We start from the raw sequence: 23,636 nt of genomic DNA, 5'->3' as shown, positions 1-23,636 counted from the left end.
CCATTGCGCAGGCTAATGCTGAAAGCCTCATATGTCGAAGTTCCTTGAAAGGGAACTCATGATAAAGCTCCACGGTCATGGGAGTACCTGATTCGAAGGGGGTGGGAAAGGGGCGGGGCAACGGAAGTTGCGTCATTTTTATGTTGAAGAGCGTTATCTCTTCGTCATTATTAACGTCATTTAGAAGAGCGTTAACGTCGGTCTCTTTTTATATTGCACATTATTTTAATCGGTTGCTGCCGGTTTGCATTGATGTGTTGAGAGATTTAACGATATCTGTGTATGTATTTTAAAAATTCTATAAAAGAAGGAGGAGCCAAGGCGTGACGTCGTGAGAGGAACGGGAAGAGTGAGGGAAGGTGGCGCGGGGTGGTAACAGGTTAATCCTGTGCGGTACTTGTACCGCGGCTTGTACGGATATTGTGGATCGAAGGGAGAAGGCGCGAGTGAGCTGCTGATGGCGGGCGCGGCGAGAAAGCGCCAGGAGGAGAAAGAACAGCGAGTGCTCCGAGAGTTGGTGACTCTTCCCGGAAACCGTCGATGTTTTGACTGTGACCAGAGGGGACCCACGTACGCGAACATCACCGTTGGAGCGTTCGTGTGCACGGCGTGCGGCGGCCTCCTGTGAGCAAGCGCCGCATGACGTCATGGCGCTACGTCATGCATGCTACGCGCGTTACTTTTGTGGCCGTTATCGGAAATCTGTTTGCTTTATCCTCGTCATGCAACCTTTAAATTGCTTATCTGATTAAATTGTTAAATGATTATTGTTTCCATCGGTTATCGGGTTAAAGTTGTCACTAATTTGTCGCTCGTTTGTTGTGAGATCAAAACTCACTTGCTCACCTCGAGCCATAAAGTGTGACGTCACGTTCCTGCGTGCTCACGTCACGGCTTTGGGATGTTATTTTGTGGATGTGGTTGTGCAATGTGGTTAACGCGGTTTTTTGTTTTGTTTTTGTTTTTTTACATCGTACCAAGTCCCACGTTGTATGTACACGGGTCCATAATGTCGACCTGCACAGGTGTCCACCTTTACTCGGTTTATTTTATTACTTTCCCTGTGAACCAATTGTCACAATTGTGCATTCTGAAAGTTAATATTGTCGATTTAACAAATCGGGGCGTTGGGTGGGATCCCATGATGCACCGCGGTTTCCACTTAGGTCATACATGCAACAAGTGTCGTTTGAAACCGATGGGCCAAAGGTTCCATTTGGACGTTTACCTTGTTTGGTTACCTGGCGTTACACACCACGGTGCCACAATCAATTCTCTGCCTCAACACTCACTGTTTTCATCACCGTCGTGGTTGTAATGTGAAATCACTACGTCATAACTGTCTCCCTCTATATATACAATATATATATCTGTCTGCCTCTTTCTATCAGTATCTCTATATATCTATCTCTGTCTGCCTGTCTCTATACATCTATCTCTGTCTGCCTCTCTCTATACATCTATCTCTGTCTGCCTCTATACATCTATCTCTGTCTGCCTCTCTCTATACATCTATCTCTGTCTGCCTCTCTCTATACATCTATCTCTGTCTGCCTGTCTCTATACATCTATCTGTCTGCCTCTCTCTATACATCTATCTGTCTGCCTCTCTCTATACATCTATCTCTGTCTGCCTCTCTCTATACATCTATCTCTGTCTGCCTCTCTCTATACATCTATCTGTCTGCCTCTCTATACATCTATCTCTGTCTGCCTCTATACATCTATCTCTCTGTCTCTCTCTATATATCTATCTCTGTCTCCCTCTATATATCTGTCTGCCTCTTTCTATCAGTATCTCTATATATCTATCTCTGTCTGCCTCTCTCTATATATCTATCTCTGTCTATCTCTCTCTGTCTCCCTCTATATATCTGTCTGCCTCTTTCTCTCTATCAGTATCTCTATATATCTATATCTGTCTGCCTCTCTCTATATATCTATCTCTGTCTGCCTCTCTCTATACATCTATCTCTGTCTGCCTCTCTCTATACATCTATCTCTGTCTGCCTCTCTCTATACATCTATATCTGTCTGCCTCTCTCTATACATCTATCTCTGTCTGCCTCTCTCTATACATCTATCTCTGTCTGCCTCTCTCTATATATCTATCTCTGTCTCCCTCTATATATGTCTGCCTCTTTCTATCAGTATCTCTATATAAAAATATCTGTCTGCCTCTCTCTATACATCTATCTGTCTGCCTCTCTCTATATATCTATCTGTCTCCCTGTATATATCTGTGCCTCTTTCTATCAGTATCTCGATATATCTATGTCTGCCTCTCTCTATATATCTATCTCTGTCTGCCTCTCTCTATACATCTATCTCTGTCTGCCTCTCTCTATACATCTATCTCTGTCTGCCTCTCTCTATACATCTATCTCTGTCTGCCTCTCTCTATACATCTATCTGTCTGCCTCTCTCTATACATCTATCTGTCTGCCTCTCTCTATACATCTATCTCTGTCTGCCTCTCTCTATACATCTATCTGTCTGCCTCTCTCTATATATCTATCTGTCTCCCTCTATATATCTGCCTCTTTCTATCAGTATCTCGATATATCTATGTCTGCCTCTTTCTCTCAGTATCTCTATATATCTATCTCTGTCTGCCTCTCTATACATCTATCTCTCTGTGTCTCTCTATATATCTATCTCTGTCTGCCTCTCTCTATATATCTATCTCTGTCTGCCTCTCTCTATACATCTTTCTCTCTGTCTCCCTCTATATATCTGTCTGCCTCTTTCTATCAGTATCTCTATATATCTATCTCTGTCTGCCTCTCTCTATATATCTATCTCTGTCTATCTCTCTCTGTCTCCCTCTATATATCTGTCTGCCTCTTTCTCTCTATCAGTATCTCTATATATCTATCTCTGTCTGCCTCTCTCTATATATCTATCTCTCTGTCTCCCTCTATATATCTATCTGCCTCTTTCTATCAGTATCTTTATATATCTCTCTATATATCTATCTCTGTCTCCCTCTATATATCTATCTCTGTCTCCCTCTATATATCTATCTCTGTCTCCCTCTATATATCTATCTCTGTCTCCCTCTATATATCTATCTCTGTCTCCCTCTATATATCTATCTGCCTCTTTCTATCAGTATCTCTATATATCTCTCTATATATCTATCTCTGTCTGCCTCTCTCTAGCTCTGTATGTCTCTCTATCTATCTCTATGTATGTATGTATATAGATATATATAATATGTGTATGTATTTCTATATTCTATCTATATTCTATATCTTACTATAATTCACCAAATGTCCGTCTGTCCGTTCGAAGGTACCGTAAAAACTGCTGATCCGATCGCAAAGATATTTTGGGTGGGTAATCCCAGGATATCCAGGAGTAAAATAGGCTATTTAGTTTTCCCAATTTCAGCTTTGGACTCCCGCATAACGTTCGTTGTGACGATGTATGTGTTCACGGTACTGTTTGACGTGACAGTGTGAACGTAATTTCGTAATGTTTTTCGTTTCGTAATCCTTTAATAAACGTTTAATGTTTGAACGTTCAATGCCCTTCGATGTCCGGGGCCGCATGCGCGCTCCACTGGACGGGCCAGCGTGTACCTTGCCCTTCACCGTCAGGCTCGGGTAAACGGCTGAGCCCCATCCGCGATGGGGACGGGCTGGAGACTGTCCCACAAACGAGGAATTCCCAGTAAGCACGAGTCATCAGCTCGCGTTGATTAAGTCCATGCCCTTTGTACACACCGCCCGTCACTACTACAGATCGGACGGTTTGATGAGATCCTCGGATCAGCCCCTGCACGGGCCGTTCTCGGCTCGTGCCGGTGCACCGAAAAGATGAGCAAACTTGACTGTCTAGAGGAAGTAAAAGTCGTAACGAGGTTTCCGTCGTTGAACCTGTGGAAGGATCATTATCGGGACAACATGACAGCAAGTGAGATGCGAGACGTACGTGGTACGTGATCGTCCATGTACTGTTTAGATTTTGATGATTTGCGTGTGATATGATTCAACGGATGTTTATATGAATCGTTTAAAATAAAAAAGCCTTCAATTTCTGATATTTTGCCTTTTCATTTGGGCTTCCCAATTGAAGCCCCGCCCATAGGGCGGGTACTGTTGCTCGTGTATATAAAATAATTATATATATATATACACACACACGAGCTGAGCTGAATGCACCCAGCGTTGCCCGGGTTCTTTTTGAATGAATTTAATCTTCTGTATATAGGTCTAACGCGAGCCCAGCATCAGTTAGTGCTCAACGATTCCTTGTTCTTTCTTCTGTCGGGCCCCGCGAGAGAGAATTTGAAAGCATGTGTTGCAATCAGTCAGATATTCCTGTTAAGTGCATAAGTTGTACTTCAAGAGAATTTTGAAAGAAGAAGATTTATTGTGAAATGGGCCCAGCCTGGCCGAGGCGGCCTCGACCGACCTCGCCACCTAGCCTATAACGTTCCTGGGGCCCGTCCCGACATATTTTGTTTCAGATGTTTCCTCCTATCTTTCACCGTTCAGATTACCGCGTGCAGACGCAAACAAACAAATAAACAAACAAAAACTTTCTTATATGTATATATATATATATACACACACACAGTCATGTGAAAAAGTAAGTACACCCCATGTAAAGTTTTGACTTTTTCAACATATTTAAACATACAGCTATTTGATCTTCATTTCAACAATATTGATAGATAAAGGTGATATAATACAACAAATATCATGAAACATTTACATTTTGTAGTCCATTGTATAATTTAAATAAACATAAATGCAAATTTCGCATGTGGAAAAAGTAAGTACACCCTTGCTCTAATAGGTGGTATTGCCCCCTTTGGCAGAAACAACCTCAAGTAGGCGTTTCTTGTAACTGTCTACCAGTCTCTGACATCGACTGGGAGAAATTTTTTTCCCACTCCTTCATGCAGAATTCTTTCAGCTGTGCGATGTTTGAGGGGTTTCTTGCATGCACAGCTCGTTTCAAATCCCCCCACAACGTCTCGATGGGATTTCGATCCGGGCTTTGACGTGGCCATTCCAGAACCCTCCATTTATTTCTTTTCAGCCATTCCTTGGTGGATTTACTGGTATGTTTAGGGTCATTGGCATGTTGCAAGGTCCATCTTCGGTTGAGCTTCAACTTTCCGACAGATGGCCTCATATTATCATCAAGCACCCTCTGGTACAATGAAGAATTCACATTGGATTCTATGATTGTGAGCTGCCCAGGCCCTGATATTTCCACCACCATGCTTTCCAGTTGGTATCAAGTTATAAAAAAAAAAATAACCACCTTTAAAGGCCATTTTTCCCCGCAAGCGGGGGTTGGCCTTTTTCGGGAACCGTGGTTGTTGTTGTTTTTTGGTCCCCTTTTTGAAGCAATGTTTTACGGCCGGATGCCCTTCCTGACGCCAACCCTTTTTGCCGGCTTAACGACAAACAGGGAATTACCAGTGAACTGGTACTCAATTAGCCGACCTCGGAAGGATGACAGGCTGAGTCAACCCCCCTGGCATTAATTCAGCGATCGACAGGGATTCGAACCCAGGATCCTAGGATCCTAAGCCGGCACCCTAGCCGCTAGCCCAACACCAGTTGGTATCAAGTTCTTGTGGTCAAATGCTGTCTTTGGTTTTCGCCAAACATGTCTTCTGGTACTGTGGCCAAATAGCTTGACCTTTGACTCATCTGTCCAGAGCACATTGGTCCAGAAGTGCTGGTCTTTGCCGAGGTGTTCATTGGTGAACTTTAGTCTTGCCCTGATGTTCTTTCTGGACAGCAAAAGTTTCCTCCTGGCACACCTCCCATGTAGATCAAATTTGTGCAGCCTCTTTCTAATGGTAGACTCGTGCACTTTGACATCAACAGTGGCAAGAGCTACCTGTAGGTCCCGTGATGACATTCTGGTGTTCTTAGAGACTTCTTTCAGCATCTTTCGGTCTGCTTTTGGGCTGAACTTGCTGGGGTGGCCTGGCCTGAACAAGTTGGCAGTTGTTTGGAATCTTATCCACTTGTAGATGATCTTCCGGACAGTCGAATGATTGATTTCAAATTGTTTGGAGGTCTTTTTAAATTCCTTCCCAGACTCGGCATCTATAACCTTCTTTCTGAAGGCCTCAGAGAGCTCTTTTGATCTAGGCATGGTGACGCCACACACTTCAACAACAAAGAGCAAACCAAACTAAATGTCTGAGGTTTAAATAAGACAGGTTCCTCCAAGATCCTCTCTCACGATGTTCTAATCATTTGCACCTGAGCTGGTGCACCTGATTCTAATTTTAGGTATTTGAAGTAGTGATAAATGTAGGGGTGTACTTACTTTTTGCATTTCTGTTTATTTAAATTATACAATGGACGACAAAATGTAAATGTTTCATGATATTTGTTATATTATATCACCGTTATCTATCAATATTGTTGAAATGAAGATCAAATAGCTGTATGTTGAAATATGTTGAAAGAGTCAAAACTTTACATGGGGTGTACTTACTTTATCACGTGACTGTATATAGATAATATAGAAGATATATCTGTCTGCCTCTCTTTCTCGATATCTGTCTCTGTCTCTGTCTCTCCCCACAACGCCCTCCCCCAATCGGGGTAAATATTTCGCTTTATGGAGAATATCTGGGTTACATTTAAATCTAACCCATGTCGAACCACAGGAAGTGTCTTGTCTCTCGTGATTCTGCTACTTCCACATGACAGCATGGTGGTGGTTGTTATTGTTGTTGCAGACGTGGGTTGAACCCTCCTCATCGGGTCAAATCCATTTCCATGACGACGTTTTCACAACAAGAGATCGAGTTCCTGCAGAACCACGGCAATGAGGTGCGTGTACAAGGGACCATGAGTTTGGATTGTGGTTTATAAAACGACCAGTTGTACTGCAACGACCTTTGAATGATCAAGATATTGCTCGTAAAGGTGGACAAACGGTCCTTTCATTATTCACGTCACTGGGGTCATATTAACCGGATGTGATCGCCTTCTCTGGTCATTTTGCTGTTGTTAACCTCCCTTGCTGTCAGCCAAACGAGTGTTTATCTGTATATCTGGTGTTCTACCCCTACCTCGATCCCTACCTCGATCCCTACCATACCTTACGCCATACCCTTGTCCTTTAAAACTATGCTGCCTCATCATTGCTGAGGCCCGCCACATTCCGCCGTTATCAGTTTATTTGGTTGGCCTCATTGATTGTGACCGTACCCATTGGGGCACCCTGGGTATTGACCCTCGATCTGTAGGAATGTGTTGTTGCCTTTGTGTTGAGGCTGCCATCTGCAGTTAGCATGGTGCACAATGTCAAGCCGGCCATCTCGTACACGAACAGTGTCGAACTTTGAAATCCACATTTTTGGCAAAAAGGCCATTGTGGAATAAACTTAATTCTTAATTCTTAGCTTGTGTGTCAGAATATTGGCTAGTGGTTGAGAATGCAGGTTTGTACAAGTTTGTAATTTGAGATTCTACAACTATGCCTTCGATCCAGAGTACCTGCTCAGGGCAGGCTCGCGTTGCGCTGACTGTGCACACGAGGTCAGACTCGCGCTGACTGTGCACACGAGGTCAGACTCACGCTGCGCTGACTGTGCACACGAGGTCGGACTCGCGCTGCGCTGACTGTGCACACGAGGTCGGACTCGCGCTGCGCTGACTGTGCACACGAGGTCGGACTCGCGCTGCGCTGACTGTGCACACGAGGTCAGACTCTCGCTTCGCTGACTGTGCACACGAGGTCAGACTCTCGCTGCGCTGACTGTGCACACGAGGTCAGTCAGACTCTCGCTGCGCTGACTGTGCACACGAGGTCAGACTCTCGCTTCGCTGGCTGTGCACACGAGGTCAGACTCGCGCTGCGCTGACTGTGCACACGAGGTCAGACTCGCGCTGACTGTGCACACGAGGTCGGACTCTCGCTGCACTGACTGTGCACACGAGGTCAGACTCGCGCTGCGCTGACTGCACGAGTGTAAATATACTCGATGGTCTGAGAAACTGAGAAACACGAGAAATGGATATATACTGAGAAACTAGTTTTGTGGTGTTTTTAACGTATTTATTTATTATTTACCTGGAAACAAATTGCTGTTTGGGCAAGATCAGATTGGAAACGGTGCTGTTGCTCCCTTGTGTGCATATTGCCCAAGAGGAGTTGGGAAATTGTGGCGACTGAGGGTGGTTAACAAAGATCGTAGTGTGGGTTTTCTGCACAATTTTCTGCTTCCCTTGTAGTGAGCAGGATGCTGCACATTGTGAAATAGGGTGGCGATCGTGACTTTCTCTCATTTCAAACGGCTGATTTTGGACAACAGGAAGCCAAGAAGAGGAGTGGTCAGTCAGACGTTGCCAGTGGCAAAATGGCTACAGCAGTAGTGATTACAAGTTTGTCTGCTGTGTTATTGATGTTCTCGGTGCATCAGGCCTCAACCATGGAGTGAGCTGTGACTTCTGTTTTAATACAAACAAGTAATTACATCCTCGAGCCTGGTGTTGGCTTAACGGTTAAGGTGGCTGCCTTGAGGTCTTGAGCTTGAGCCCCTGTCGTGCCGTTGGATAACGCCAGGGGGGTTGACTCAGCCTGTCATCCTTCCGAGGTCGGCAAATTGAGTACCAGCTTGCTGGGATGAATGATCCCGGTATGTACCCTGGTTTAGAATAGGTACACCGTATCCCTGCGCAGCGTAAGAGGCGACCAAGGGTTGGCGTCAGGAAGGGCATCCGGCCATAAAAACATTGCCTCAAACAGGGAACCATGATTGTCATGGGGCCCGCAAGGCTAACCCCCGCTCTAGCGGGGAAAATGGCCTTAAAACGATCATTCATTCAATGTCAAGAATTGTCTTGTATGGAGACTATCGGAATGGAAGGGGCCTTCAAAATGTCCTGCAAAGAAATGCAATAGTCTTGGGCTGAGCTTTTTTTATTTATCAATTTGTTTTCATTTTGCATACACAGTAAGAGAATACCTAAAAAGCATTTTTTGCTTGTGTACCTTTGTTTTGGTGTGATTTGGACTATCAAGCTGGAAATGGAGTACTGTATTTAAAATGCTCTGACCTCGAGCATCCAACTCGTCAAGCAGTTTTCTCCTGCCAACGTGAGGCCCATTGTGAAAGGTCAACATGAAGTTGATAGGGAAGGGAAGTGCTGTGTGTGCGGTGCGATTATACATCCTGGAGACTTGTTCCTGATTTATATCCTACATGCAGCAGCTTGAGGGGAAGGGCTGGCCCAGTCTGCGAGCCCTGACCTGCCTTTACATTGCCCGCTAGCTCGCAACTCTGGCTTTTGTTTTCCTTCCGATTAGCAATCCTTTTGCTTTGAATCGAGATGGTAACACGTGGTGCCATTGTGGTGGTGTTTTACTGCACCTGCCTTCCCTGTTTGTGTCGTGCTTAGTTTTTCAGGAAGGATAAGGTCTGGCCCTCTTGTTGCCCTTTCCTCCTCTCCCTCTGCCCAATCCTACATTTTGCACATGGTTGTTATTTGGCTTCCCATTGTGACTTTCGCTACAATATCAGGTATAATTTTGAACTTGGTTGTCACTCACTCCTGTAGGCCGAGTATCAGTCCACAGGACTCGTCCTCCTTTTGGCCTGGGAAAGGGGAGGAGGGCATGCTTGGTTTATGGAGGAGGCTCGAGCTCACTTATTTTGCTACATCCTTCATATGATGTAAAAATATTAACTGTAAATGTTTACGACCTCACGCACTCCACTGTACCTTTTCATGCCTTCCACTTTCCACATCGGGGATAGTGGTGCAATGCTGCTTTTTGTGGTTTTTGGGGTTTTTTGCCAGCTCAAACCAGAAGCATGGGCAGGTGTGGGCTGAATTGGAATGTATTCAAAGGTACATGGATAATTATGAAATTAGGCCCAGTGAGGGATTTCACAGGGATCGTAGCATTATAAAAAAGGTGGATGTGGTTCGCAAATCAAATCAAAATGGGTTGACAGGATTTTAATATTTATCTCGTGCTAACCTCACTTTATCCTCCTTCCTCCCTGATAGATCTGTCGGTCCATTTGGCTGGGATTGTACAAGGATGGAATCCCAACTCCCGATCACCGAGATCCCATGAAAGTGAAAGAGTTTTTGCAGGCAAAGTATGAGAACAAGAGATGGTAAGGAAGGTCGTGACCACTGAGGACTTTTTAATCCAGTGAAAAGATGATTGATCAAATGGCATGTTTTGGAATATTAGGTATCGTGAGTGAGGTAACCAACTCTACACTGCACAGAGGGTAAATGTAAGGAGTGTTTGGTGACTAATCAAAAGGGGATGGAAAGCATTCGTTGCATCCTTGACAGTAACCCATTTAACGCGTTAAATGTCTCTTCATTCTCAAGGTACGTGCCTGCAGAGCAGGCCCGTGTATTGGCTGCAGGGACCAAGGGTCAACTCGAAACAACCAAAGGAGCCAACAACACCCTCATACAGGTGAATGGATTTGAATCAAAAACTATAATTCTCTTGACAAAAAGTTTTGGAGCCAAGAACGACATTTGTTCCACCTCTGTTGTTGAAGTGTGCGGCGTCACCATGCCGAAATCAAAAGTTCTCTGAGGCCTTCAGAAAGAAGGTTATAGATGCCTACGAGTCTGGGAAGGGATTTAAAAAGAACTCCAAACAATTTGAAATCTATCGTTAGATTGTACGGAAGATCATCTACAAGTGGAGAAGATTCCAAACAACTGCCAACTTGTTCAGGCCAGGCCGCTCCAGCAAGTTCAGCCCGAGAGCAGACCGCAAGATGCTGAAAGAAGTCTAAGAACCCCAGAATGTCATCACGGGACCTACAGGTAGCTCTTGCCACTGTTGATGTCAAAGTGCCCGAGTCTACCATTAGAAAGAGGCTGCACAAATTTGATCTACATGGGAGGTGTGCCAGGAGGAAACCTTTGCTGTCCAGAAAGAACATCAGGGCAAGACTAAAGTTTGCCAATGAACACCTAGGCAAAGACCAGAACTTCTGGAACAATGTGCTCTGGACAGATGAGTCAAAGGTAGAGCTATTTGGCCACAGTACCAGAAGACATGTTTGGCAAAGACAGCATTTGACCACAAGAACCTGATACCAACTGTAAAGCATGGTGGTGGAAATATTATGGTTTGGGGCAGCTTTGCTGCATCAGGGCCTGGGCAGCTCACAATCATAGAATCCACTATGAATTCTTCATTGTACCAGAGGGTGCTTGAGGATAATGTGAGGCCATCTGTTGGAGAGTTGAAGCTCAACCGAAGGTGGACCTTGCAACATGACAATGACCCTAAACATACCAGTAAATCCACCAAGGAATGGCTGAAAAGAAAGAAATGGAGGGTTCTCGAATGGCCAAGTCAAAGCCCGGATCTAAATCCCATCGAGATGTTGTGGGGGGATTTGAAACGAGCTGTGCATGCAAGAAACCGTCAAACATCGCACAGCTGAAAGAATTCTGCATGGAGGAGTGGGAAAAAATTTCTCCCAGTCGATGTCAGAGACTGGTAGACAGTTATAAATATAAGAAACGCCTATTTGAGGTTGTTTCTGCTGAAGGGGTCAATACCACCTATTGGAGCTGAGGGTGTACTTACTTTTTCCACATGTGAAATTTGCATTTGTTTATTTAAATTATACAATGGACTACAAAATGTAAATGTTTCATATTTATTATATTATATCACCTTTATCTGTCAATATTGTTGAAATGAAGATCCAATAGCTATATGTTGAAAAAGTCAAAACTTTACATGGGGTGTACTTACTTTTTCACGTGACTGTATACCTATATACCATACTTGTCAACTGAACACAGCACATGGCCACCCAATCAGATAATCCATGAAGGGTGGATAGTTCAGAAAGAGAACGAGTTGTTTTTCGACCTCTTCTTTCTTCGGGTGGAGCAGTCGTGCTCCCGTTCCTCAAATGCTAAGGGAGGGGGGTAAAAAGAGGAATGCGTATGGTGGAGGTGCGGTGAGATGCAAGAGGAAACTGAGAAGGTGTGTATCTGTGGTTGCCACTCCAAAGAAGCATGGTGGTCTCTGCTGGTTTCTACTTACTATAATCCGTGTGTGCATGTCATGCTGCTCCTCCTACAGTTCTGGGCTGATTTCATCAAAGTCTGCTGGTAGGATCAGCATGACCCCAAATTAGTGCATAGGGATGGATATCTTTGGGGATGGAGGGGGAGATGGTGGAGGGACGCAAATTATCTGTATAAATTTATATTGTGTAGCACTGCTCCAGGTGGGAGAAGGTATTACAAATCCCCACCCTTTGCAGTGCAGTGTTACCTGTCCCCACGTTTTCCACGACGGCGAGCTGTTTTGAATTGCATGTTTAAACTAGATGGTATTCATGGAATACTTACCCTGCGCAGTCAACTTGGTGTGAGCCAACTCTTCTGTTTTTGAAGGTTTTTTTTTTTTCTTTGCTCCAAAATGGCTACCAGACCATCTGAGCAATGTCATAAATGTACATCCCCTAATCTCTAATATAATTGCAGATCACGCTCAATTAATTTCAAACTGACCAGACCAAGCATTGTCTGTCGAATTATGACGTCATTCCCCATGGGGCGTACTTGACACTGAGCAATGCTGAAATTTTTTCCATGGAGCAGTTTCGGTGATGTCGGGGTGCAACGTTTTTCTATTCCCCCCCAAGATGGCGCCTGTACCACATGACCTATGACTGCATTATTGTCATTAAAATTCTACAGGCGATGCTCCTTTAATCAAAATTTTGTCTATCGGACTGAATTGCAGAAAAAATAAAAAATTCATACTGATCAGATAAAGCATTGTACTTGTCGAATTATGACGTCATAATGAAGGCACCGATGACATCATTAACGTATCTTATTCCCCATGGCGAGTACTTGACAATGAGCCACGTTTCAATATTTTTCCATTGAGCTGTTTCGGAGATAGAGGTGTAACGTTTTTCCAAGATGTCTGTACCACATGACCTATGATGTCATGATTATGAATTAAAAAAATTATATAGGCTGAGGTGCTTGTATGATAAAATTTCGTGTTAATCGGACCAATGGTTGCCGAGAAAATGCAGACACGCATGCACGTACATATGCCACATGTATGCAACCGATCGCCTAACCCTGCTTTTCGCTTCACACACAAGGTAAAAAGATAATTAGTCGTATATATAATGGACTAATGCTGTCTGTCTGTCCCACCCTGAAACAAACGCTGAGAAAAAAAAAAAAAATACAAGCTGCTTCAAATTAATCAAAACGTATGGGAAAAGTATTTTTTCAATCGGACAAAAAAAAAAAAATGTAATGGGGAGTGTATAGGCAACAGATCACTGCTCAATCGCTCTCAAAATTTTTTTCCCTTGTTAAATGTTTCACCTCCCATTTTTGAGTTCTCAACCAGCGCAAGAATATATATTTTTAATCGTATATTTACCACGGGTTCTGCAAGTTGTCGATTAAAGGGTTATACCAAGGTAAGTTGCTCCATTATGCATGACAATTTTATCAAAATTAGTGTGTTGCCTCAATTGTAATGAGGATGAAACGACACCAAGTGGTTAAAAATTTATTATTCATTCAGGACGTAATTTTTCTGTCCTCATAACCCCTTCCTCTGGCAACCGCTGTTTTCTCAGCAACCGGCGATTTCCGTTAGGCCCATCAGTCAAATGTCCAAACCTCCTCCATCAAAACCTTTTCCCACTTCGATGAGCCTTCCTGCTCCTGGTCCTGCCACCGGTGCGCATACCTCTTCTTCCTCCAACCTCGACCTTTTAGCTGATCTGGGCAGCCCTTTTGCACGCCCATCCATTGCTCCAGTTCCTCAGAATATACCAAATGCAGGTGAGGAGTCTGAGTTGCTGCAAATGTCATATATTTGATTTGATGCCGTTTGGATCGGAGCAACGGGCAGAGTTTTCCGACGTGAGGCTTTGACCGTTGGAATTTACCATTTGCTCCATTTTAAATCTCATCACTCATTATTTTCATATATATATATATATATATTTGTAGTCATTCCCTGCCCTGACCATACCCCTCTGAAATGTACAATTCCAATAATGAAGTGGAGATTATTTCTGTAATAATGTTTGCTTTGTTTTAAATTTGGCAAATTTCTGAACTAGTCCTTAGATGGGTCAATCCCCGCAGAATTTGTGACTTGTAATATCCACTGCCACTGGGAGTGCTACTGTCATACATATTTACCTCAAGAATTGAGATCATCCCCTCACCCTGAACCACCAGGACGTTTTTTCTTAAATCCCGAAATCCTTCCCGCATGCAGGTACTAGCAGTTTTCAATTCATTGTCCAGCGGTTCTGGGATGCATAAAAGTGAAACGCTTCTCGAATTGGAGTGCTTGCTTGAAAGCTTAAGGCGCTTGGCGAGCGCTCTTCCAGAAACTTGGTAATGGAGCACACCCTCAACGTTCTTGAGGCTCATGGGAGAGCAGAATAATACGAGGTGAAAGGTCAAACAGAATGGAGAACCAGTGGATAAACATTCTCACCCTGGTGTGAAGCAATGGCAGGCAGAAGAGGTCAGCAAGTCCCTCAGTACTGGGTTTGAGAGGGCTGGTGAGGCAATTAAGTCGAAGGCCAAGAGGGAGGAGCAGAAGGTGAATAGAGACCATCTCACCAAAAGGGTGACCATGGCAGTAGACTGGAGGATTGGCCAACCATTCCTTGGGGTTGGGCACAGTGAAGGGAGGGGGAGGGGGAGGGGTAGGAAAGTTGTAAAATTGTACATAAATCACTTTCAGGACAGACATTGATCAACCTTGGTGTACAACAAGTCCTATTAGCATGGTGCAGTGTACCAAGCGCACTTACGGTTGAGCCGTCTTGTCTGGGTTAGACTCCTGGCCCGACTGTAAACTGTTGGATTGGTGCTTCACAGTGTGTCTCACCCTTTGGATGGACGATTTGCCTGGTGCCCCATAGGACAGCATTAGTCTGTGGAAGTTAAAAACTCCACGGTGTCTTTTCCACAGACTTGGCGAGTCTGTGGTAGAATACTCACGCAAATCCAAAAAGGATTGGCCTAATCGATGATGGATGTGCATCGATGATGCTACCAGCAGCCACTTGCTGCATTTGATAGGACTAGGGCATGCCCGTACTATATCTATATCTAAAATTATATCCCCCCCTCTATTTACATGAAATGGTTTGGTCCATGAAATGTTTTGGTCCATTCGCAACGCCAAAGCGAACGGCGAACGCTTTACATGAAATGGTTTGGTCCATGAAATGTGTTGGTCCATTCGCAACGCCAAAGCGAACGGCGAACGGCTTGCGAGTACAGTGACAATCCCCCCCCCCCCCCTCTATTTAGATGAAATGGTTTTTATTAGTTTTAAAACATAGTTTAACGCCAACATAGCGGCAACATAGTTTGCAAACGTGAAATAAATGAATACGCTCTCAAATGTGCCGTCCGAGGCAGAGTGTGTCCGCCACGTTCGGCACACGCGATAGCTCGCTGCTCTCTGATTGGTTGAATCGTTTTTTGGACATAGCTCGGTAAGTAATTGTCTGATTAATATGAAACCTTGAAAAGGCACATCCTCGGGTCCCCAGCAATATACCTGGCAAGTTTAAAGTTTATCGGACCCGTGGTTGTCGAGAAACAGCGGTCACAGACAAACAAACGTACAAACGTACAAACAAACAAACACACAGAGATTACTGGAATTATAGATAGATAACGAGGATGTTTTTAGACGAGCCAAACAAGTATGTGGGGTCGACCCAATGTCATGATCCATCGACTTCGAAGGGAGCACAAGATGGGTCAATTCGAGCCAAGCCTGTTGGATTTAAGTTGTTTTCTTAAATCTCATTGTCCCCCGTCGCACCGCGGAGTGAAAGGGGGACTGGTTTTCCCGTCCGTCCGTGCGTAAGCGAAGGACCGCATTCGAATTTGGTGTGAGGGTGCAACCCATGTCAAAATCCAAGATGGCCGCCGCCATGTATGTCTGATGCCATGTATGTCTGAACCTTGTGAGTGGAATATCTTGAAAAATAAGCGAAGTACCAACTTCTAATCTGGTGTGTGGGTGTATCTCGGCACAAGGAAGAACGCTATTGAAAATTTGGTCGCCACGTCAAAATCCGAGATGGCCGCCTCCATGTATGTCTGAACCTTGTGAGCGAAATATATCATAGCATGTTTTCTGCGTCTTCCACTTTGTCAACTCCCATCACTTCACCGACGGGGGACCGAGGCGTAACGCTTGTTTGACTGATTTTAAAGTGAAGATTCATCAAACGTTTCACTTCCTCTTGCACTGTGCTGTTCTCTTGTGGTCGGCGCTATCCTTGCATGTATTCCTACAGACTTAGTTCTGCAAATCGGTGAAATGGTCGCATGACCACGTATACCATGAGGTCACACTTTGTACCAGTGATTGTTACCAAGATCTGGTGCAGCAAGCCTCATTATGCCGTTTGCTCCCTGCTAGGTGCGCCTAGATTTGATTTGTTTGCGACGTCAGGAAACACCGCAGACTTTGGGGCCTTTGTGAAAACGAGTCAGTCATTTCCAACTCTCATTAAAGGTCAGTGCTTGCGTGAAGTCATTCCACGAAGACTTGTGGGATCACAAGGGAATTCTCATCACTTGCATCGGGTCCATTATTTTAACCCCCATGGCCTTTGGAATGTGGTGCATGCAATGTTCCAACAGTTTACAGGACAGTTTTCTATTGAAATCACAGTTGGTTGGTTTCATTTGAATAACTAGAATGTAATTGGTTAAGTGAGCCGTTTGTTTTTCACGATTCATTATTTCAAATAAAACATGAACACCCAACGCAGAAATTTCGAGATTGCCTTCCTACAAATTTTGGGGGTGGGGAGGGAAGAAAGTCCAAGTGTACTCATTCCTGTTTATTGTGAAATTTCTCGGTGGCCTTTTTACCTCCGCCACCAAAGGTGGATGGAGGTTGTTTTCACCCGTCTGCCCGTTTGTGAACAAAATATCTCTAAAAGTTGTGGACGGATTGGGACGAAATTTGGCAGAGACGTAGCGTATGGCACGGACGAAATGATTAGATTTTGGTGAAGATCCGGATTCGGATCCGGCAACAATGATTTTTTAAAAGTGAATCTTCACCATTGGGAGATAGTCGTGGCCAAAAACGATACATAGCAGGATATCTCAAAGTTGTGGACGGATTTGGACGAAACTTGGTGGACCGGTTGGGTGTCTGACAAGAACAAATAGATTCGATTTTCGTGCAGATCTGAATATGGATTCGGATATGAAAATTTAATTTTTTAAATTGATTCCTCACCATTGAGTGATATGGTCAACCAGCCGAGGTATGCTTTCTACCGAGTGCCGTTGTAGTTTGTTGTTTTTAATGTGTATATATATATATATATATATATCGTTTAGGCTTGTGGAAGAGTGAACTGAACAGTGGAAAGTGGGGTTGTGGGGTGGGGGTGGTGGAAAAACAGCAGGGCAGAGGGGAATAATGAGCCATGGGGTGCGCACTTGGATAATAGCTTAAAAAAGAAGGGGGGGGGGTAAACTGGGAATTTAAAAAGTGGGGGAAGACACAAACCTGTTTTTCACTAAAAGTGAGTTCCAAGCAGGCCACTGCACCCTGGAAGTCCTGGGGATTTGGGATGGGATCTGTCTGCTTCAGATCAATAGTGATCTGTGTGCGATTTGAAAGTAACTGGACCAGACTTCATGGGGGTGCCAATAGTTGAGGGCCTTAGTCTCTGTGACATAGATATATATTTATTTATTTATTACATTAAACAATTAGTGTTAAAACAGGTTATTTGCACCAATTTCTCCATTGGGGTGGAAACTCTTAAAACGTACTGTTTCTGCAATGATCCATGTTTTGGTGCCAGGGGGTGGGAGTTCCATTAATTTAGGGATTTGACTTGACCAATATGAAGTTATTAAAACGAACGAATACATTTGCAGATTTATTTTTCCTTTAATCCCCACTGGCGTGTCTCGCCCAGAGACATGTGCACCAATTAATTTTTTCCCTAATCCACTTTCCATAGCTCCAGCGACCATGTCCTTTGACGCCTTCCCACGATCCTCATCACAAGGCCCCGGATCCTCGGCTGCAATTTCCGACAAGTATGCCGTCTTTGCCGAGCTTCAGGGAGTCTTTGGCCCATCTCAGGCGCCACCTGCGACCGCCAGCACCACAGATACGTTCCCGTCCTTCTCCAATTCCTTTGGTCCGTCCCCCGTGGCTCCACCCTTTGGCTCGGTGGCTTCGTCAGCGACAACGGCAGGTGTTTTCAGACAAGGCATGGTTTCCACAGCTGCAGTCAGGTGAGGCTCAGGATTGTGCAGTTATGACGTGCAATAATTAGAGACCAAAAACAGGATGATTGCTTAAAGTGGGTATTTAACATCGGATGCACATTGGATGATGGAGTGATGTAAAGGAAGTCCAAGGATGAATCTTGATACCATGAGTAGTCCATTGAACATCTATACAAAGAACTTTGACAGGTGGAGGCCATTTGGTCCATTGTGCCTGTGCTATAACACATTCAAATCATCTGTCATTGAGTGGGGTTGGAGGTAGAGGAGGAGGAATGAAGAGAAAAGTGGTGCAGGAACAGGGACATCACCAGGGTGTTATTGTTTTGGGTTGGAAAAGGTCTTTTTTTTTTCTCTTTTTTTTTTTTGAAAACATGGTCGAGGTTTGTGGAAGAGTTGGAGCAGAATAGAAAGGGGGAAACACCAACAGCAGAGTATCAGTGAGATGGATCAAGGAGGGGGGAGAAGGACACATGGGAGTAAACTAGCTGAAAAACATCTGGGGAATTAAATACTGAAAGCACATTTGCATTTTTTTTTTTTCAGGACTCTCAATCACCAATCCATACCCACGGCACCAACCTTCCAGTCTTGCCAATGTCAATTTACTTCTCCATTCCCAATGTTTCTTGGTACCTATCTAATTCTGCTCGTTTATCTAATTGTTTCATGCAGCTCAGGCCTTGACTCACTCTTTAGCTTTAGCAGAAAAATGGAGTGAGATTAAGGCTTGAGTATCCCAAGGTGATGTTCTAGGCCCTATGTTACTCAATCTTACTCAATCTCTGGAAAATCCCCTTTATCCATTTGCTGATGAAGCCTGGTGTTGGCTTAGCGGTTAGGGTGCCGGCTTGGGATTCTAGGATCCTGGGTTTGAATCCCGGTCGATCGCTGAATTAACGCCAGGGGGGTTGACTCAGCCTGTCATCCTTCAGAGGTCGAGAAATTGAGTACCAGCTTGCTGGGATGAATGATCCCGGTGTGTACCCCGGTTTAGAATAGGGACACCGTATCCCTGCGCATCGTAAGAGGCGACTGAGGGTTGGCGTCAGGAAGGGCATCTGGCCATAAAAAACATTGCCTCAAACAGGGAACCATGATTGTCATGGGGCGTGGGCCCGCAAGGCTAAACCCCGCTCTAGTGGGGAAAATGGCCTTAAAAAGATCATTCATTCATCCATTTGCTGATGACTCCACCCTCTGCTGTGACATCACTCATCCTTCAGAAAGGCAGGCTGCAGGCTCTTCCCTCTTCAGACCTTAAAAATCACAAGCTGGTCAAACACTTAGAACATGTCTTTCAATCCTGACAAATCTCACTATCTCTCTTTAAAAAGGTCTGTCTGGCAAACCCTCCTCTCTACTGTCTTAACAAACCTCTTGAGGAAGTTGTCATTCCAACTCCTGGGTCTCCCTATCAGCCATGGTCTTTCCTGGGAAAACCACATTTCCAAGCTGGCCTCCAAAGCCAGCCGCCGACTGGGCATCCTCCGTCATACAAAGTCCTTCCTTTACACACCTGAACTCTTATCAACTTGCAAGGCCTTCGTCCGCAGCTTGGAAGTACTGCTCACTACTCTGGGCTGGTACCCTTGCCTCGCACCCTGCTCATCTTTTCACCATGGAGGCCTTAAATCATCGGCATCTCCCATGCTGAAGCTGAATCGCTGGACTTGTTACACACATTGCAGACAGGTCTTTGGCCTGTCTTTATACTCCCTCCTGTCTGCTGTTGCATGCTCTGCCCTGTCCTGTGTCCCCCTCCCCCATTCCCTGCAATCTCTCTTTTTCTTCCTTTCTATGTGGTCTGGCTCTTCCATGAGTCTTCACTTTGTATACAAAGCAATCATAACTGTGTGCAGTTGATTAAGATGGCACATGTTATACCTTTATACAGTAATCCCCTTTTGATTTTGATAATTATGGTGGTTCAATCCCAATATGATGGCAAAGCATTTGTTGACCTGTTCTCCCTTAACCTGTGAAATCTTTCACCTGACACCCCAGTACGATGGCTGGTCACCATCCTCCTGCTGGGGGATTGCCTTCATCAAGTACAGGTCAGTAATTTATTTTAAGAGGATGAGGTGGGGGGGGGTCGGTATTGAGGTGGAAGGGGGAAAGTAACCGGAGGTGATTTTGATATTTGTGCATTTGCCATTTTCACCTGAAACTTGCAGGTATGATCAATCCTTTTGCAGTACCGGTTTCAACAGGAGCTTTTGGTTTGTTCAGCAATAACGGTAAGATTTTGTTTGGCGTGGTTGAGGTTTTGATTGAAGGTATCATGTTCAGCTTTTAACCCTTGCAGCAAACCCCCTTTTTTTTTTTTGTCCCTTTTTCATGACCCATCCTTTTCCCTTCCAGGGTTTGCTTCCAAAAGCTCAGTGGCATCACCTTTTCCTCAGACCGCTGCCCATCCAGGACAGGGTTTTCCACAGCCATTTGATCTGAGCAGGGCTCCTGTGGCCCCAGCACAAGTTCAAACAAACGGTGAGCAATGAAATGCCTCGAGGTTAAGGAAGTCTAAAAGATTCTCTAGGCAATGTGTCACAGAATGTCTGCTCCATCCTGTGTTTAATTGCACCCTGTCCCACCCAGGCTTCACGTTTGGCTTTGGACAGCCGCATCCAGGAGGTGCTGCATTCCCTATGGGCAACTCTGGCATCTCCACTCAAGGCAACCCTTTCATGGTGAGCGCGACGGCCGGCGAGCGTGGTTGCGGAGGGGCCCGACGGGCCGTGGCTGGGCCGGCGAGCGTGGTTGCGGAGGGGCCCGACGGGCAGTGGCGCGTGGTTGCGGAGGGGCCCGGCGAGCATGACAGGTCGGCATGCGTGTTTTTCTGCACCGCAGGGAGGAACGGGCATGACGCAAGCTTCCCCGGCTACATCAACAAACCCCTTCATGTGAGACGGCCATGGCGGGGCAAACTTGGATAAAACCATTGGCAAGATCTGTGGGAGCCACCACAAGGAACAATTTTCTGCTCATGCTGTCCGTTTCACCCTGTGACAAGCCACCGAAACTGAGATTTAAAGTGAGGTGGGATGGGACTTGTACTACTGCAGGTGTAAATCAGGGGTGGGTGGGTGGCACTACCCAGAAGGTGCACATTGTTCACACAAGTGGACTTCTTTTCTTATCCTTCCCTTACATCACCCACCCCCCCCCCCCCCCCTACAATCTCCTAAAATTCATTCTAATTTAGTCACTCCCACCCTTTCCACGTTGCACAAAGTAAATTCTCAATGTTGCTGTGATAAGATTTGCCATTTGCCCTCTGACCCTGACTGATGTGGTTCATTATTCATTCAACCACCATTCCTATTCACATTCCACCCCCTCACATCTACCTGCCTGTGCCTTCCTTACTTTTTACCCTCTTGCTGACTATTTCCATCCACCACTTGGTTATTCCTCTTCTCCCAGACTATTCCTTCAGTCTTCCCTCCTTTCCATAATCCAGCCAACAAATCTTGCTGATGTCTGTCATTGCAGCCATTTTGTTAATTTCCCATCAATCCACCTCTTCCCGCACTCGACCTCCAACCTATCTTGTGCTTTTCACAAATTCTCAGCCCCTTGATCTTGCACAACGTGTCACTTGGTTTTGGTTCAACTGTCGTTTGTTTGTGGACATGCATAATTCAATGTATTGTATAATGATTATTGCACTTATTGTGGGAAAGGAAAATATTGAATCCTGAGATCCCACCAGGGCAGACCTTCTGCGTATTGGTAGTCATATAATGACCAATGGAGTTTGATGTGACATTTTAAAATTCTTCTCCGTGCATGCATATTTGTCATTGGGGAAATGGGATTTGAGTACGAGATTATTTTTAAGTGTACAATAAAAGCCTCGAATTTTGCTGGAAATTGATTCCACTTGTTTGGATGCTCAATGGGATGTGAGGGAGTGGTGACGTGGCAGGAACCACAGGAAGGGGTCGTCTTGGATTCAGAGCCTTTATCTAACCACATTAGTTTCCTTTTATCATGGACTGTTTATGTCCAAGGTTGACAGTGAATGGGTTGGTATTAAAATGCTAACTTTTATTCCTTAAATGTATTTGCATACTGCTCTTGTATTGAACGCCTCTTAAACCTATCTTTGAATATGCGTAATGAATGCTCTCACCCCTTGACTCACTATGCTTCGTGATTTGTGAGCTGAGGTTCAAATTTTGCACACTGATGTGAAAGCCAATAATCCAGAAAAAAAAGTCAGCCAGGAGAGGGGTGGAGCTTGGACCGCACACATTTCTCATTTGTTCCCATAATTGGTGGGCCTCTTGGTCCATTGTCCCAAATTTTCATTCATCTTCAACATCTTTGAACCTGCTCACTTCATCTTCATTCTCTAATAACCCTGGTGTTGGGCTAGCGGCTAGGGTGCCGGCTTAGGATCCCAGGATCCTGGGTTCGAATCCCGGTCGATCGCTGAATTAACGCCAGGGGGGTTGACTCAGCCTGTCATCCTTCCGAGGTCGGCTAATTGAGTACCAGTTCACTGGTAATTCCCTGTTTGTCACTAAAGGTGGCAAAAAGGGTTGGCGTCAGGAAGGGCATCTGGCCGTAAAACATTGCTTCAAAAAGGGGACCAAAAAACGACAACAACCACGGTTCCCGAAAAAGGCCAACCCCCGCTTGCGGGGAAAAATGGCCTCGTGTTTTTTTTTTGTTTTTTTTCACCACCTTGTAGCATAGCTGCCTGCTGGACTCGGTCTTTTGGTTCCTCTGGGCAATTTGGGTCCTCACGAGATGTATGCAATTAATAGACAAGTATGACACGTACACTCCATACCGACATATGCAGTGCATTCAGAAAGTATTCAGACCCCTTCACATTTTGTTATGTTGCAGCCTGATGCTGAAATTGTTTAAATTCATCTTTTCCCTCATCAATCTGCACTCAATACCCCATAATGACAAAGAGAAAACAGGATTTTAGTAAGTTTTGCAAATTTATTAAAAATAAAAAACTGAAATATCACTGACATAAGTATTCATACCCTTTGCTATGACAATTGAAATTAAGCTGAGGTGCCTCCCATTTCTCTTGATCATCTTTGAGATGTTTGTCCACCTTGATTGGAGTCCACCAGGGGTAAATTCAATTGATTGGACATGACTTGGAAAGGCACACACCTGTCTATATAAGGTCTCACAGCTGACTGCATATCAGAACAAAAACCAAGCCATGAGGTCGAAGGAACTGCCTGCAGAGCTCAGAGCCAGGATTGTGTCGAGGCACAGATCTGGGGAAGCCTACAAAAATATTTTCTGCTGCATTGAAGGTTCCCAAGAGCACAGTGGCCTCCATAGTTCTTA

The 23,636-nt window shown here is 44.7% G+C and overlaps 1 protein-coding gene across 3 annotated transcripts; it reads left to right on the top strand.

The window, feature by feature from the left end:
- The first annotated feature begins 285 nt into the window (after positions 1 to 285).
- LOC137438966 (arf-GAP domain and FG repeat-containing protein 2) lies at positions 286 to 22,185 on the top strand. Of its 3 annotated transcripts, XM_068134482.2 has the most exons (12): positions 286 to 624; positions 6,728 to 6,821; positions 10,011 to 10,123; positions 10,350 to 10,440; positions 13,622 to 13,829; positions 16,456 to 16,551; positions 18,029 to 18,308; positions 20,310 to 20,362; positions 20,483 to 20,545; positions 20,670 to 20,795; positions 20,904 to 20,995; positions 21,156 to 22,185. In XM_068134482.2, exons 1-12 carry the CDS (start codon positions 458 to 460, stop codon positions 21,210 to 21,212), a joined length of 1,440 nt encoding a protein of 479 aa, XP_067990583.2. In that variant the 5' UTR covers positions 286 to 457; the 3' UTR covers positions 21,213 to 22,185. The 3 variants fall into 3 exon arrangements, with proteins under 3 accessions (XP_067990583.2, XP_067990584.2, XP_078623717.1); XM_068134483.2 differs by lacking the exon at positions 20,483 to 20,545 and having other exon boundaries at positions 308 to 624; XM_078767591.1 differs by lacking the exons at positions 286 to 624; positions 6,728 to 6,821 and adding an exon at positions 9,212 to 9,517.
- The last annotated feature ends 1,451 nt before the right edge of the window (positions 22,186 to 23,636 follow it).

Source organism: Myxine glutinosa, chromosome 13 (genome assembly GCF_964187855.1).
Source record: "Myxine glutinosa chromosome 13, kmMyxGlut1.1, whole genome shotgun sequence".
Lineage (NCBI taxonomy): Eukaryota > Metazoa > Chordata > Myxini > Myxiniformes > Myxinidae > Myxine > Myxine glutinosa.
Note: the sequence above shows the minus strand (reverse complement) of the source record. Positions and strands in the feature narration are given on the sequence as shown.

Excerpts from the sequence above, each read along its gene's own strand:
- LOC137438966 (XM_068134482.2), top strand. The coding sequence starts at position 458 with ATGGCGGGCGCGGCGAGAAAGCGCCAGGAGGAGAAAGAACAGCGAGTG. Across the intron at positions 18,309-20,309 it reads GTTTCCACAGCTGCAGTCAG|TACGATGGCTGGTCACCATC; the intron begins GTGAGGCTCAGG and ends CTGACACCCCAG. Across the intron at positions 20,796-20,903 it reads AGCACAAGTTCAAACAAACG|GCTTCACGTTTGGCTTTGGA; the intron begins GTGAGCAATGAA and ends TGTCCCACCCAG.